This window comes from Pristiophorus japonicus, chromosome 17 (genome assembly GCF_044704955.1).
Source record: "Pristiophorus japonicus isolate sPriJap1 chromosome 17, sPriJap1.hap1, whole genome shotgun sequence".
In the NCBI taxonomy this organism is placed as follows: Eukaryota; Metazoa; Chordata; class Chondrichthyes; family Pristiophoridae; genus Pristiophorus; species Pristiophorus japonicus.
In genome coordinates, this window is record NC_091993.1 from 62,265,434 (window position 1) to 62,282,663 (window position 17,230).

General features: G+C 50.8%; 1 protein-coding gene across 3 annotated transcripts in view; it reads right to left on the reverse strand.

Moving 5' to 3' along the window:
* Positions 1-17,230, reverse strand: part of dram2b (DNA-damage regulated autophagy modulator 2b) — a 252,349-nt gene that overhangs the window by 150,606 nt on the left and 84,513 nt on the right. For all 3 annotated transcript variants that reach the window (XM_070858758.1, XM_070858757.1, XM_070858759.1), the window contains one exon: positions 12,442-12,509. In XM_070858758.1, the coding sequence (XP_070714859.1) occupies positions 12,442-12,509 (68 nt within the window). The remainder of the gene's footprint in view (positions 1-12,441; positions 12,510-17,230) is intronic.

Genomic DNA, 17,230 nt, shown 5'->3' on the forward strand with positions numbered 1-17,230 from the left:
CATTCTGTATTGTGGAATATACATCTCATTCTGTACTGTGGAATATATATCTCATTCTGTATTATGGAATACATATCTCATTCTGTATTGTGGAATATATATCTCATTCTGTACTGTGGAATATATATCTTATTCTGTACTGTGGAATATATATGTCACTGTACATTGGAATATATATCTCATTCTGTATTGTGGAATATATATCTCATTCTGTTCTGTGGAATATATATCACATTCTGTATTGTGGAATATATATCTCACTGTACTGTGGAATATATATCACATTCTGTATTGTGGAATATATATCTCATTCTGTATTATGGAATATATATATCACTGTACTGTGGAATATATATCTCATTCTGTACTGTGGAATATATATCACATTCTGTATTGTGGAATATATATCTCATTCTGTACTGTGGAATATATATCTCACTGTACTGTACTGGGGTGAGGAGGTCAGTAATTGATGGCGGGGGGTGGGGGGGGGAGGGGATAGAAAGCCAGGAACTGGGGGGGCGGGGGGAGGCGGCGAGGAGGTCAGGAACTGGGGTTGTGGCGGAGACGAGGTCACGAATTGAGGGGGGTGGGAGAGAAAGCCACGAACTGTTGGGGAGGGCGGGGGGCGGGGGAAGGCGGAGATGAGGTCAGGAACTGGGGTGTGCGAGGAGAGGGTCAGGAGCTGGGGGGGTGAGAAGGTCAGGAGCTGCGGGGGGGCGAGAAGGTCAGGAGCTGGGAGGGGCGAGAAGGTCAGGAGCTGGGAGGGGCGAGAAGGTCAGGAGCTGGGAGCAGCGAGAAGGTCAGGAGCTGGGAGGGGGCGAGAAGGTCAGGAGCCTGGGGGATTTAAGGTCAGGAACTGGGGGGAGAGAAGGTCAGGACTGGGGGGGGAGAGAAGGTCAGGAACTGAAGGGAGAGAAGGTCAGGAACTGGGAGGGGGCGAGAAGGTCAGGAGCTGGGGGGAGAGAAGGTCAGGAACTGGGGGGAGAGGTGGTCAGGAACTGGGGGGGGAGAGAAGGTCAGGAACTGAAGGGAGAGGTGGTCAGGAACTGCGGGGGGAGAGAAGATCAGGAACTGAAGGAGAGAAGGTCAGGAACTGGGAGGGGGCGAGAAGGTCAGGAGCTGGGGGGAGAGAAGGTCAGGAACTGGGGTGAGAGAAGGTCAGGAACTGGGGGGGGGAGAGTAGGTCAGGAACTGAAGGGAGAGAAGGTCAGGAACTGGGGGGGGGAGAAAAGGTCAGGAACTGAGGGGAGGGAAGGTCAGGAACTGAGGGGAGAGAAGGTCAGGAACTGAGGGGAGGGAAGGTCAGGAACTGAGGGGAGAGAAGGTCAGGAACTGAGGGGGGGGGGGGGGGAGAAGGTCAGAAACTGGGGGGAGAGAAGGTCAGGAACTGGGGGGGGAGAGAAGATCAGGAACTGAAGGAGAGAAGGTCAGGAACTGGGGGGGGAGAAGGTCAGGAACTGAGGGGAGAGAAGGTCAGGAACTGAGGGGAGAGAAGGTCAGGAACTGAGGGGAGAGAAGGTCAGGAACTGAGGGGAGAGAAGGTCACAAACTGGGGGGGGAGAAGGTCAGGAACTGTGGGGGGAGAAGGTCAGGAACTGGGGGGAGAGAAGGTCAGAAACTGGGGGGAGAGGATGTCAGGAACTGGGGGGGAGAGAAGGTCAGGAACTGGAAGCTGAAGGGGGGGAAAGGTCAGGAACTGGAAGGGGGGGAAAGGTCAGGAACTGAGGGGAGAGGTCGTCAGGAACTGGGGAGGGGGGAGAAGGTCAGGAACTGGGGGGGTAGAAGGTCAGGAACTGCGGGGGGAGAAGGTCAGGAACTGAGGGGGGAGAAGGTCAGGAACTGGGGGGGGAGAAGGTCAGGAACTGGGGGGGGGGAGAAGGTCAGGAACTGAGGGGGGAGAAGGTCAGGAACTGGGGGGGGGGAGAAGGTCAGGAACAGGGAGGGTCGGGGGAGAAGGTCAGGAACTGAGGGGAGAGATGGTCAGGAACTGGGGAGGGGGGGAGAAGGTCAGGAACTGGGGAGGGGGGAGAAGGTCAGGAACTGGAGGGGGAGAAGGTCAGGAACTGGAGGGGGAGAAGGTCAGGAACTGGAGGGGGAGAAGGTCGGGAACTGGAGGGGGAGGTCAAGAACTGGGGAGGGGGGAGAAGGTCAGGAGCTGGGGAGGGGGGGAGAAGGTCAGGAACTGGAGGGGGAGAAGGTCAGGAACTGGAGGGGGAGAAGGTCAGGAATTGGAGGGGGAGGTCAGGAACTGGAGGGGGAGAAGGTCAGGAACTGCGGGGGTGAGAAGGTCAGGAACTGGAGGGGGATAAGGTCAGGAACTGGAGGGGGATAAGGTCAGGAACTGGGGAGGGGGAGAAGGTCAGGAACTGGGGAAGGAGGGAGAAGGTCAGGAACTGGGGAGGGGGGGAGAAGGTCAGGAACTGCGGGGTGGAGAAGGTCAGGAACTGGGGAGGGGGGGAGAAGGGGGAGAAGGTCAGGAACTGAAGGGGGAGAAGGTCAGGAACTGGAGGGGGAGAAGGTCAGGAATTGGAGAGGGAGGTCAGGAACTGGAGGAGGAGAAGGTCAGGAACTGGGGAGGGGGGGAGAAGGTCAGGAACTGCGGGGGTGAGAAGGTCAGGAACTGGAGGGGGATAAGGTCAGGAACTGGAGGGGGATAAGGTCAGGAACTGGGGAGGGGGAGAAGGTCAGGAACTGGGGAAGGGGGGAAAAGGTCAGGAACTGGAGGGGGAGAAGGTCAGGAACTGGGGAGGGGGGGAGAAGGTCAGGAACTGCGGGGTGGAGAAGGTCAGGAACTGGGGAGGGGGGGAGAAGGTCAGGAACTGAGGGGGGAGAAGGTCAGGAACTGAGGGGAGAAGGTCAGGAACTGAAGGGGGAGAAGGTCAGGAACTGAGGGGGGAGAAGGTCAGGAACTGAGGGGGGGGGGAAGGTCAGGAACTGGGGTGGGGGGGAGAAGGTCAGGAACTGAGGGGAGAGAAGGTCAGGAACTGGGGAGGGGGGGGGAGAAGGTCAGGAACTGGAGGGGGAGAAGGTCAGGAACTGGGGAGGGGGGGAGAAGGTCAGGAACTGCGGGGGTGAGAAGGTCAGGAACTGGAGGGGGATAAGGTCAGGAACTGGAGGGGGATAAGGTCAGGAACTGGGGAGGGGGAGAAGGTCAGGAACTGGGGAAGGGGGGAAAAGGTCAGGAACTGGAGGGGGAGAAGGTCAGGAACTGGGGAGGGGGGGAGAAGGTCAGGAACTGCGGGGTGGAGAAGGTCAGGAACTGGGGAGGGGGGGAGAAGGTCAGGAACTGAGGGGGGAGAAGGTCAGGAACTGAGGGGAGAAGGTCAGGAACTGAAGGGGGAGAAGGTCAGGAACTGAGGGGGGAGAAGGTCAGGAACTGGGGGGGGGGGAAGGTCAGGAACTGGGGTGGGGGGGAGAAGGTCAGGAACTGAGGGGAGAGAAGGTCAGGAACTGGGGAGGGGGGGGGAGAAGGTCAGGAACTGGAGGGGGAGAAGGTCAGGAACTGGAGAGGGGGGGGAGAAGGTCAGGAACTGAGGGGGGAGAAGGTCAGGAACTGGGGGGGGCGAGAAGGTCAGGAACTGGGGGGGAGAAGGTCAGGAACTGGGGGGGGGAGAGGCGGAGAGGAGGTCAGGAATTGGAGTGGGGAGGGGGAAGAGGTGCTAGGATGTGGAGGAGGGGGGGAAAAGAGGTCAGTGTTGTATATGTGGACTTGTATTTACTCTGTACAGCCACCAGAGGGCTCATTCCCTGGAGTCCCAAGGGATCCCACAATCCCTTGGGGGCACAGATATTTAAGAAGGCTTCATAGGTTGGAGAGGCACTCTGGAAACCTGCAATAAATGGCTACGGTCACAATTTACTTTGAGCTCACAGTGTTCAGTCTGACTCTTTCTCCATACGCAACAACTGCCGATGAGATACAGATAGCGAACCCAAAGATGCAAAGAATAGTGGGCATCCTGGAAAAAATTTTGGAGGGAGATGATTGGGAAACTTTTGTGGAGTGACTCGACCAATACTTCGTGGCCAACGAGCTAGTTGGGGAAGAGAGCACTGCCAAACGTAGAGCGATCCTCCTCACCGTCTGTGGGGCACCAACGTGTCTGACCCTCTTCCCCCAACCCCCCACCCCCCAGTTCCTGACCTCCTCTCCCCGCAGCTCCCCCCCCCATCCCCCCAGTTCCTGCTCTGGGTGATACCGGGCGATGGTCCCACGCTGTTCGACAGGAGCTGCCTGGGAAAGATACACTGGAACTGGGACGACGTCCGAGCGCTATCGCCCACTGACGACACTTCGTGTGCCCAGGTCTTGAACAAATTTCCTTCGCTGTTCGAACCAGGCATCGGGAAATTTCAAGGAGCAAAAGTGCAGATCCACTTAACTCCGGGAGCGCAATCCATCCATCACAAGGCGAGAGCAGTGCCGTACATGATGAGGGAAAGAGTAGAGATTGAGCTCGACTGGCTGCAACGAGAGGGCATCATTTCACTGACCGAGTTCAGCTAGTGGGCCAGTCCTATTGTCCTCGTTCTCAAGGGAGACAGCACTGTCAGAATCTGTGGCGATTACAAAGTAACCATCAATCGTTTCTCCCTGCAGGGCCAATACCCACTACCAAAAGCCGACGACTTCTTTGCAACGTTGGCGGGAGGAAAGACGTTCATGAAGCTGGATCTGACTTCAGCCTACATGACACAGGAACTGGAGGAATCATCGAAAGTCCTCACCTGCATCAACACGCACAAAGGTCTTTTTGTTTATAACAGATGCCCGTTTGGAGTCCGATCAGTGGCGGCGATATTCCAGAGAAACATGGAAAGTTTACTGAAGTCGGTCCCACACACCGTGGTCTTCCAGGACGACATCTTGGTCACAGGTCAGAACACAGTCGAGCATCTGCAGAACCTGGAGGAGGTTCTTAGTCGACTCCACTGCGTGTGGCTCAGGTTAAAACGCTTGAAGTGCTTTTTCCTGGCACCTGAAGTGAAGTTCCTGGGAAGGTGGTTTGCGGCGGACGGCATCAGGCCCACCAACGCGAAGACGGAGGCAATCGAGAACGCACCGAGGCCACAGAACGTGATGGAGCTGGGGACGTTTCTGGGATTCTTGAACTACTTTGGTAACTTCTTACCGGGTCTCAGCACACTGCTAGAACCATTACATGTCTTACTACGAAAAGGGGACGAATGGGTTTGGGGCAAAAGCCAAGAAAATGCCTTTGTAAAAGTGAGAAAATTGTTATGCTCAAACAAATTGCTTGTGTTGTATGATCCATGTAAGCGTTTGGTACTAGCATGTGATGCATCGTCATATGGCATTGGGTTGTATTGCAACAAGCTAATGATTTCAGCAAACTGCAACCGGTTGCTTATGCATCCAGGAGTCTGTCTAAGGCCGAGAGAGCCTACAGCATGATTGAAAAAGAAGCGTTAGCGTGTGTCTATGAGGTAAAGAAAATGCATCAATACCTGTTTGGGCTAAAATTCAAATTGGAAACTGACCATAAGCCACTTATATCCCTGTTTTCCGAGTGTAAAGGAATAAATACCAACGCATCGGCCCGCATCCAGAGATGGCCGCTCACATTGTCCGCATACAACTACGCCATCCGCCACAGGCCAGGCACAGAAATCTGCGCCGATGCTCTCAGTAGGCTGCCATTGCCCACCACGGGGGTGGAAATGGCGCAGCCCGCAGATCTAGCCATGGTTATGGAAGCATTTGAGAGTGAGCAATCACCCGTCACTGCCCGGCAGATCAAAACCTGGACAAGCCAGGACCCCTTATTATCTCTAGTCAAAAGCTGTGTGCTTCACGGGAGCTGGTCCAGTGTCCCAGTGGAAATGCAGGAAGAGATAAAGCCGTTCTAGCAGCGCAAAGATGAAATGTCTATACAGGCAGACTGCCTTCTGTGGGGCAATCGAGTAGTGGTCCCCAAGAAGGGCAGAGCCACCTTCATCAATGACCTCCACAGTACCCACCCAGGCATCGTAATGATGAAAGCAATAGCCAGATCCCACATGTGGTGGCCCGGTATCGATGCGGACTTATAGAGTCCTGCGTTCACAGATGTAATACATGCTCGCAGTTAAGCAATGTACCCAGGGAGGCGCCGCTACGTTTACCTCCAAACCGTGGTCTAGGGTACACGTCGACTATGCAGGCCCGTTCTTGGATAAAATGTTCCTTATGGTTGTAGACGCATACTCCAAGTGGATTGAATGTGAGATAATGTCGGCTAGCACGTCCGCTGCCACCACTGAAAGCCTGCGGGCCATGTTTGCCACACACGGCTTACCCGGTGTCCTGGTGAGCGATAACGGGCCATGTTTTACCAGTGCTGGTCTCAAAGCATTCATGACCCATAACGGGATCAAACATGTCACATCTGCCCCATTTAAACCAGTGTCCAATGGTCAGGCAGAGAGAGCAGTGCAAACCATCAAGCAAAGCTTGAAGAGGGTAACTGACGGCTCACTGCAGACTCGCCTATCCCAAGTCTTGCTTAGCTACCGCACGAGACCACACTCACTCACTGCTGAACTGCTCATGAAAAGAGCACTTAAGACAAGGCTCTCGTTAGTTCACCCTGATCTACATGAACAGGTAGAGAGCAGGAGGCTTCAACAAAGTGCATACCATGATAGCGTAAATGTGTCACGAGATTGAAATCAATGATCCTGTATTTGTATTAAATTATGGACAAGGTCCCAAGTGGCTTCCCGGCACTGTCATGGCCAAAGAGGGGTGCAGGGTGTTTCGGGTCAAACTTTCAAATGGACTAATTCACCGTAAACACTTGGACCAAATCGAACTCAGATTCACGGACTATCCTGAGCAACCCACCTTGGACCCTATCTTTTTTGATCCCCCAACACACACACCAGTGGCAACCTACACCACGGTTGACCACGAAGCAGAACCCATCATCCACAGCAGCCCTGCAGGGCCCAAAACACCAGGCAGCCTAGTGAGGGCCCAACAAATGATTCAACAACACCAGCTTTCACATTGAGACAATCAACCAGGGCAAGAAGGGCCCCAGATCGACTCACATTGTAAATAGTTACACTATTGACTTTGGGGGGAGGAATGTTGTTATATATGTGGACTTGTATTTACTCTGTGCAGCCACTAGAGGGCTCATTCCCCGGAGTCCCAAGGGATCCCATACTCCCTTGGGAGCACAGGTATTTAAGGAGGCCTCACAGGCTGGAGAGGCACTCTGAAGACCTGCAATAAAAGACTACGGTCACACTTTACTTTGAGCTCACAGTGTTCAGTCTGATTCTTTCTCCATACACAACAGTCAGGAACTGGGGGGGGGGGGGAGGAGGGGGAAGAGGTTGGGAACGGGGAGGGGCAGGGAGGGATGGAGAGGTGGTCAGGAACTGGGGTGGGGGGAGGAGGACAGAAACTGAGGGGAAGGAGGTCAGGAACTCGGGGGGAGTGAAGAGGTCAGCAACTCGGGGGAGGATGATCAAGAACTCAGGCAGGGAGAAGGTTAGGAACTCAGTGGGGGGGCAGCGGAGAGGAGGTCAGGAACTCGGGGGACGGGAGGGGGAGCGAAGATAAGGAACTCCAGAGGGTAGAAGATCAGCAACTGAAGCGGGGAGAGCAGGTTAGGAACTGTTGGTGAGGGTATGAGCAGGTCAGGAACTTGGGTGAGGGCAGGTGGGGTGGAGCGGAGGAGGTCAGGATCTTGGACGGAAGGGGCAGGAACATGTTTGCTGGTGAGAGGTCTTAACCCGCGTGGGTGAGCCCTGTCTGTTTTAAGTGAGCTCTGTCTGTCTGGAGTCGGCAGTCATAATGGCTCGAATTACACTTTGCAAAGTCACTGATTATGTAGGCAGGAAGGATCTAATTACATTCCAGAGAAACTGCCGGGTGTGTCTTATCCTCCAATGGGACCAATCAACAATCAGGACTCGTCATCCAAGGGGACCAATCAGAATTTTGCTGTTGTGAATAAACATGTCCATCATTTCCTTCGATGTAGGGCAGGAAAGGATGTACTCCAGACTGTAAGTGATGAAAGGACCATTATGGGAGTGAACATTCATTGGTGGATGTAAAAGCTCCCATGGCACTATTTGAAGAAGAGCAGGGGAGTTTTCCCCGCTGTCTTGCCCAGTATTTATTCTCAACTGAAACAGATTATATCGGCATTTTCTCATTGCTGTTTGTGGGATCGCGTTGTGCACAAATTGGCTACATTACAACGGTGCCTACACTTCAAAAGAACTTCATTGGCCAAAAAGCACTTTGGGACATCCTGAGGTGGTGAAAGATGCTATAGAAATGCAAGTCTTTCTTCTTTAACCAGTGACATTAAATCCAAATAGGCATGTAGAGCAATAACCCAAACACACGAGATGAACCAAACCCTGTGATGATGATTAAGCTATTCCGTGCACAATACCAAAAGACAGAGTTGTCACAGTTACTGCCTTTGATGGTCAGCAGACTGCTGGGAATTCTTTCACAGTGGAGCACGTGGTTTGTGGTTTGTTCATGACAAAGTACTTTGGAGAACTGAGATTTATAGGCGAGGGGTCACAGGACAACATGCGGCAGGGGGCTGTCATGTTAGGTTCAGGATTGTGAGCCTCTTACACAACATTCTGATCATTCACTTCACCACATGGTGTGACTAACCATGAGTTCAGCTCTTTTAAGTTTAAAATAATGAGTCACTATTTCCCTATGTTACTGCGTAGCAGATATCACAAACTCCTGCAAATGCTGGACACGGTGTGCAAGTGAGATTCAGGAATATACAAGTAGGATTCAGGAATATACAAAACAACAACTTTTATTTTTATAGCACCTTTAACATAGTGAAACGACCCAAGGCGCTTCACAGGAGTGTTATGCAATAAAAATTTGGCACTGAGCCGCATAAGTAGAAATTAGTGCAAGTTGGTCAAAGAGGTAGGTTTTAAGGAGCGTCTTGAAGGAGGAAAGAGCGGTAGAGAGGCGGAGAGGTTTAGGGAGCGATTATAATCAAGGACGCTCAGGAGGGCAGAATTAGAGGAGCGTAGATATCTCAGGGGGTGGAGGAGATTACAGAGATAGGAAGGGGCGAGGCCATGGAGGGATCTGAAAATAAGGATGAGAATTTTGAAATCGAGGCGTTGCTTAATTGGGAGCTAATGTAGGTCAGCAAGCACAGGGATGATGGGTGAGCGGGACTTGGTGCGAGTTAGGACACGGGGCAGTCGAGTTTTGGATCACCTCTAGTTTACGTAGGGTAGAATGTGGGAGGCCAGCCAGGAGTGCAGTAGAATAGTCAAGTCACGGATGAGGGGGTTTCAGCAGCAGATGATCTGAGGTGAGGGCGGAAACGGACGATGATACGGAGGTGGAAATAGGTGGTCTTAGTTATGCTGCGGATATGTGGTCGAAAGGTCATTTCAGGGACAAATATGACATCAAGATTGCGAACAGTCTGGTTCAGCCTCAGACAGGAGTTGGGAAGAGGGATGGAGTCGGTGGCTAGGGAACGGAGTTTGTGGCGGGGACCGAAAACAATGGTTTCAGTCTTTCCAATATTCAATTGGAGAAACATTCTGCTCATCCAGAACTGGATGTCGGACAAACAGTCTGACAATTTAGAGACCGTGGAGGTGTCGAGAGAAGTGGTGGTGAGGTAGAGCTGGGTGTCATCAGCGTACATGTGGAAACTGATGCGTGTTTTCGGACAATGTCGCGAAGGGGCAGCATGTAGATGAGAAATAGGAGGGGGGCCAAGAATAGATCCTTGGGGGACACCAGAGGGATCGATGCGGGGGCGGAAAAAGCCGTTGCAGGTGATTCTTTAGCTACGATTAGATAGATAAGAATGGAACCAAGCGAGTGCAGTCCACCCAATTGGACGATGGTGGAGAGTCGTTGGAGAAAGATAGAGTGGTCAACCGTGTCAAAGGCTGCAGACAGGTCGAGACGTTCTAGGTGGGATAGTTTGCCTGTCACAGTCACAGAGGATGTCATTTGTGATTTTGATGAGAGCCGTTTCGATATTGTGGCAGGGGATACAAAATGGATTGGAGAGATTCAAACATGGAATTGCGAGAAAGATGGGCACGGATTTGGGAGGCAACAATGCGTTCAAAGACTTTGGAGAGGAAAGGGAGGTTGGAGATGGGGCGGTAGTTTGCAAGGACGGAGGGGTCGAGATTAGGTTTTTTGAGGAGAGGGGTGATGATAGCAGATTTGAGGGGGAGGGGGACAGTACCTGAGGAGAGAGAACCGTTAACAATGTCTGCTAACATGGGAACCAGAAAAGGAAGTTTGGAGGTCAGCAGTTTGATGGGAATAGGGTCAAGGGAGCAGGAAGTAGATCTCATGGACAGGTTAAGCTCGGACAGGTGATGAGGGGAGATCGGAGAGAAGCTGGAGAAAGATGTGAGGTCAGGGCTAGGGCAGGGAGGATCCTGAGAGGAAGTTTGGCCCAGTGGGCTAGGGGAAGGAAGGGAAGAGGCAGAGGCGGCTGAACAGATGGTCTCAATCTTACGAGACAAAGAAGCCCATGAGCTCCTCACACTTATTGTCAGAGACGAGTGTGGAGACTGGGGAGAGGGGTTTAAGGAGACGGTTAGCAGTGGAGAATAGAAGCCGAGGTTTGTCTTTACATTCCAGAATGATCCTGGAATAGTAAGCGATTTTGGCAGACGAGAGCAGGACCCGATGATGTGGTCCAGTCAGACCTGGCGGTGAATGGCTAAACCAGTTGTCCGCCATATCCATTCAAGTCTCAAGTCTGGACTTAAGGGAGCGAAGATCAGGGCTGTACCAGGGGGAACGGCCAGGGTGAGAGAGAGTCATTAACAGGGACTCGGGCTTCAAAGGTGGTGGTGAGGGTGTGATTGAGCAGATTGGTGGCTGCAGAAATGTCATGGTGACTGGAAGGCCAAAGGCTGGACCAGTGGGATTCAGGAATGTACAAGTGGGATTCAGGATTAGACAACTGGGATTCAACAACAACAACTTGCATTTATATAGGGCCTTTAATACAGCGAAATGTCCCAAGATACTTCAGAAGAGTGGTATCAGACAAAATTTGACACTGAGCCACAGGGAAGCGAAAGAAAGCTTGATAAAAGAGGTAGGTTTTAAGGAAGGAGAGGTGGAGAGGCAGCGAGGTTTAGGGAGGTAGTTCCAGAGCTTAGGCCCTTGGCAGCTGATGACACGTCCACGATTAAATGATGGTGGAGTGATTAAAATCAGGGTTGCACAAGGTACCAGAATTGGAGGAGCGCAGAGATCTTGGGGACTTGTAGGGCTGGAGGAGATTACAGAGATAGGATAGAGGATCAGACACTGAGGTTCAGGAATATACAAGTGACATTCAGCAATATACTTTGAAGGTCGGTACGTAAGCCACAGGCTGATGAGGACTCTTATTCCCAAAATAAGAGTATGGCCCCTTTAAGAACCTCCCCTTTAAAGATAATTGCACGTTGAGTGGGAGAAACTTTCCCCAGCCAGGTGAGCATAAAAGGGGAGGTTCAGGGGAAGTAAGGATTGAGAGAGGCAGGGAGCTGATGAGTTAAAATAGGTATTGTGTGATCTTGCTTTGCGTTATGTGCATTACAAGAAATTGTTTGGAACTTGGCTTAGTCAAGGGCTACTGTTTGTAGCCCTTGACTAAGCCAAGGAGGTTCCAAGATGGCATGATCCTATAACAACTGGGGTCAGGGAGCTGGCAGTGGGGGTCGGGGAGCGGGGTCAGGGAGCGGGCAGCTGAGTCAGGGAGCGGGCAAGCGGCTGCAGCTTGATGCAGCTGAAGTTAAATTTAAAATGTTTAGTTTAATGCAGTTTCCAGTTATCAGCTTTGTTTGGTCAGATGATCAAATTTATAATGCTTGATGGATTGACCAGTCAGCCAAACATTGCACAGTCTCGGTTTCAGGAGATGTGCTTACCTACGAAAGAGGATTATGCAGCCAATGAAATGACACCCTTATCCTTGCTGTGCGGTGACCTGACTGGGGAATTCCAGTCATGGTCCATTGTCACAAGGTCACAGGAGATCACCCACACTATCCTGTGTCTGACCAGCAATTCTAAACAACAACAATTTATATAGCATCTTTAACATAGTAAAACGTCCCAAGGTGCTTTACAGGAGTATTACCAGACAAAGAAATTGACAAAGCATTAAGCAGGATAACAAGAGGTGACTGTGAACCACCAGGACGTGTGCTTAAACCTCCTTTTATTACAGGAGGATTCGGGAGGGAAAAAATCAATACAACAAACTTTTTTTTAAGGCCACTGTGAAAGGGTTAAACCTGTTCAACCACCGCTCCTCAACCCCCGGCCATTCGAAAATTCCAATTAAAGTAAACAGGATCAAAAATCTGAGAGCCCTTTACATGAGAATTTAGGTGTGAAAACGGGTGTGTCAGAGTGCAACTGGAGTCAGCCCTTACCCAAGAATGCGGAAATAGTCAGCATGATCCCAAACAAGCATCGTTCAGGTGGAGTTGTGCCGGTGTCACTGTGAGAGAAACACAAGATGGTGAGTGCACGGGAAAGGCCAAATACACAGGTTGCAGCTACAGATCACGGGACCCCCGGGTCCCAGAGACACACGGGACTCTGCGTCCCTCAGAGAAACACACACGGGACCCCGCGTCCCTCAGAGACACACACACAGGACCCGCGTCCCAAACACACGGAACCCTTTTGACGGACCAATAATGGTGACACTCGGTTGCTCAAGGGTCACCAAACAAGAATCATCACCACGAATGCCCTTTTTAGAATAGAGGAAAGAAACATGTGGTCCAATCAAACTAAGAGGCCAAAAATAAGCAACAAAGTCCCAGGGGATGTGTCACACTAACAGCCTCTCTGTGCAGCGTACAATAACGCAGTCTCAGCTCCATTTATAGAGCAGCGATGAGTTGCCCTGATCACCGATGATTCGAGGCTGTACACACCAGTCATGAAGAGTTTTACACCGTGTACTTAGGGGAGTAGTGTGTGCAACAAACCCTCCCAAACCCGCGACCTCTGCCACCTAGAAGGACAAGGGCAGCAGGCGCATGGGAACACCATCACCTCCACGTTCCCCTCCAAGTCACGCATAATTTGACTTGGAAACATATCGCTGTTCCTTCATCGTCGCATGGTCAAAATCCTGGAACTCCCTCCCTAACAGCACTGTGGGAGCACCTTCACCACATGGACTGCAGCGGTTCAAGAAGGCGGCTCACCAGCACCTTCTCGACGGGCAATTAGGGATGGGCAATAAATGCAGGCCTTGCCAGTGACGCCTACATCCCAGGAATTAATTTTTTTTTAAATAAGGCAAGAGTTTGATCAAACTGCCCAACATGAGTTGAGAGGCAGAAGTTGAGTAGTGGGTACGTTCATATATTCGCATGCCTGCCTCAGGACTATTTCAAGCACTGACAGATGTCGAAGTTTCACATCCTGCATGATCCAGGTGGCTGAAACGCTAACGGAGAGGCTGACATTTTATTTTAGACCTGAGCAGAGACTCTGAGAGAGACACATTTGGCCCAACTGGTTGAACCTCCCATAGTAATAATGACGTGTGCAATGGTGGTGCCACCACCACCCCACCCACAGGCCACTGCCGGTATTGCTCAACCTGGTGTTTCCTTCTCCTGCCCTAACCTTTCTGACTCCACTTCATACGTTATATTTCTCTATCAGGTCCTCTCTCCTTCACCTCCCCTCAAATAGGAGTGAGCCGTTTGATCACCGGGAGCACTTGCGCCTTGGAGCCTCAGGATGGGCAGGTCTGTGTTCATGCAACGGCAGGAACTAGTGCGGGAAAGTCAAATGTAGGTCAGGAAAGTCCACCCTGCACTCTGCCTATCTGGCACGTAGCTCGGCAATCAACCTGGTTTGTTGATTGCTGCTCTGCATTGATTGGTCAGTGTCGAGTCCGTCAGCCGTGGCTCAGTGTATGGCACTCTCGCCTCCGAGTCAGAAGGTCGTGGGTTCATGTTCCACTCGAGACCTGACCACTTAATCCAGGTTGACACCCCCAGTGCAGTGCTGAGGGAATGCTGCACTCTCGGTGGTGCTGTCTTTCAGGTGAGACGCTAAACCGAGGCCCCGTCTGCCCTCTCAGATGGATGCAAAAGATCCCGTGGCACTATTTTGAAGAGAATGGGGGCTAGAAATTTGGTTGGTTGCTCCTCTGGCCCGAGCACTGCGTTCTCAGTGCCTGCCATGAACTCCAGTGAAGGTTTAGTGGCAGCACAGACAGTTTGTGCTGCGCTCACTAGCCCCGCCTATTCAGTGACATCACCCAGTGTGCAACGCCCCCGTAACACCGCGTTTGCAAAATTCATTCTTTTGCCTGCCATAGCGCCCAGCGCCAAGACCGGACGGGGAAAGCAGTCGGTCCAGCAACGATCCCGGGGCGATATCGTCCGCAGTGCAAGGTAAGGGCTGAAATTTCAGTTTTTCAACTTTTAATTATTTGTTGTATTAGTGGGGAAGTGTGGGTGAATGTTATTGAAATTTTCAACAGGATTTTTTTTTACATCCTAGCGGCAAAAATTGAGTCAGCCTCCTGCGCTATCGCTCCATTAGCGCCCGAAGATTAGTATGGAACGCTTGCCTTAGCACTCCACTCTTCTCTTAGGGCAATACAATTGAATATCGCACTTTGAGGCGGTAGACATCGCTCGGCGCTAAGGTAGCGCCCCGGCGGTGTCACCGCCTCAAAGCGGGCCATACCGAATTTGTAGCCCTGGGAGTTCTCCCCAGTGTACTGGCCAATATTTATTCCTCACCCAACATCACTAAAACAGATTATGTGGTCAGCAAACATTGCTGTTTGTGGGAGCTTGCTGTGTGCAAACTGGCTGCCGAATTTCCTACATTACAACAGTCCACTTCAAGAAGTACTTCTTTGGCTTAAAGCACCTTAGGGTGTCCTGAGGTCATGAAAGACTCAATATAAATGCAAATTCTTCTCATTTTCCCAGATCTCTATCAGCCTCACCACAAACTAGTTTAACACCATTCCTTATGTACTGTGACAAAAATGATGAGATCCAGCCAGATAATACACTTTTTAATGCCATTATTTTGCCAGTTACTGATGTAAAACCAAGTTACCTGGGAATTATTCCCTCCTGGTGACTTCTAGCATTCTATATATTCTGTTCATAATTTCACCTCTTGGATATGAAATATATGGAGTACAATCCCGTGGCAATCCCCGGAACTACATAGAAACATAGAAAATAGGTTTGCACCGCCATTCAATGAGTTCATGGCTGAACATGCAACTTCAGTACCCCATTCCTGCTTTCTCGCCACACCCCTTGATCCCCCTAGTAATAAGGACTACATCTAACTCCTTTTTGAATATATTTAGTGAATTAGCCTCAACAACTTTCTGTGGTAGAGAATTCCACAGGTTCACCACTCTCTGGGTGAAGAAGTTTCTCCTCATCTCGGTCCTAAATGGTTTACCCCTTATCCTTAGACTGTGACCCCTGATTCGGGACTTCCCCAACATTGGGAACATTCTTCCTGCATCTACCCTGTCTAAACCCGTCAAAATTTTAAACGTTTCTATGAGAACCCCTCTCCAGTGAATACAAGCCCAGTTGATCCAGTCTTTCTTGATATGTCAGTCCCGCCATCCCGGGAATCAGTCTGGTGAACCTTAGCTGCACTCTCTCAATAGCAAGAACGTCCTTCCTCAAGTTAGGAGACCAAAACTGTACACAATACTCCAGGTATGGCCTCACCAAGGCCCTGTACAACTGTAGTAACACCTCCCTGTCCCTGTACTCAAATCCCCTTGCTATGAAGGCCAACATGCCATTTGCTTTCTTAACCGCCTGCTGTACCTGCATGCCAACCTTCAATGAATGATGTACCATGACACCCAGGTCTCGTTGCACCTCCCCTTTTCCTAATCTGTCACCATTCAGATACTAATCTGTCTCTCTGTTTTTACCACCAAAGTGGATAACCTCACATGGAATACAATCCCGTGATAATCCGGGAACTACATGAAATACAATTCCGTGATAATCCGGGAACTATATGGAATACAATCCTGTGCAGCAAACTGTGCACGGCAATCCGTCACACTACGCCGTGTTGTTTAAAATGTTAGGGAATGTGCGCCCTGTTGCACCCCCTGCTCCCCATACATTTAAAGTCTCCTGGGGGCAGCAGAGGTTGGCAGGAGTGGAGCCCATGTGCAGGGGGTCTGAGCTGCTGCTGAGAGTCCAATTTGTGTGGAGCATGTTATGTCTCAAATGAAGTAATGTAACTGAGTACTGTAGACGTGAGCAAGTGTGACCTTAGTTCCTTTATTCTAACTCCAGAGTGCTGGTACAGCATGGGAGGCCTGCTTATATACAGTGCTCCAACATGCATGCCCGCTGGTGGCGGTATAATACTGGTTACATAGGATTGCATACATAACAGAGCAAGGAGAGACTAGCGCTCTGTCTTTGCTCTCCCGTGCCCAGAGTATGAGGACAGGGGGTTCTCATCGACACGGGGAGTGCATCGGAGAACAAGGACTCCCAGTAACGGCAGGCGATTGTAATTCAGGCTCAAGCCCCTCTACCAAACAGCCACGTAGACTTTCAGTGCAACCTACGATCGATCGATCAATCATTTTGTTCTGTTAGTAATGGAAGATTTTACTATTTTACATTACATTTGTGTGTATTTAAGAGTATCCGATTGCTATCTGAATTTATATTTTATAAATTATTAGGAGTGTAGAAATGGGAGTGATGATCAACACCGAGTTGCCTGCTTCACATTTACCAATATAACACTTTGCTGTCAGCAATGTGCGAGGTCCCTTTATATTTGCTGCATGGTATCTCTTCCAGCACAGGAGCTAGTGAGTGGCCTGAGCGGCACTTCACCACAACGCACCTTGGAGGGAACATTGGTGTGAGGCCCTCAAAAGTTCACCAAAACTTGTTGAGTGGCCTTCCAGCCTGTACTGTATGCATTGGTGAGTATGCTGTAGAGCTGTTGAGTTGTGAGTGGCTTAGCCAGTCACGTGATGTTCATAAGACTCAATAAAACCCCAGCCAGTTGAGGTTATGAGCCTGGTGGATGAACTAGTAATGTGTAGTGTGATTGTTAAACCTTTGCCATCAAGAAGTAGTTGGTTTATTAGCAATGTGTTGCTATGAATTCTTAAGCAAAGAACCCTTGAAGCAGATACATTACACAGCCCAAATA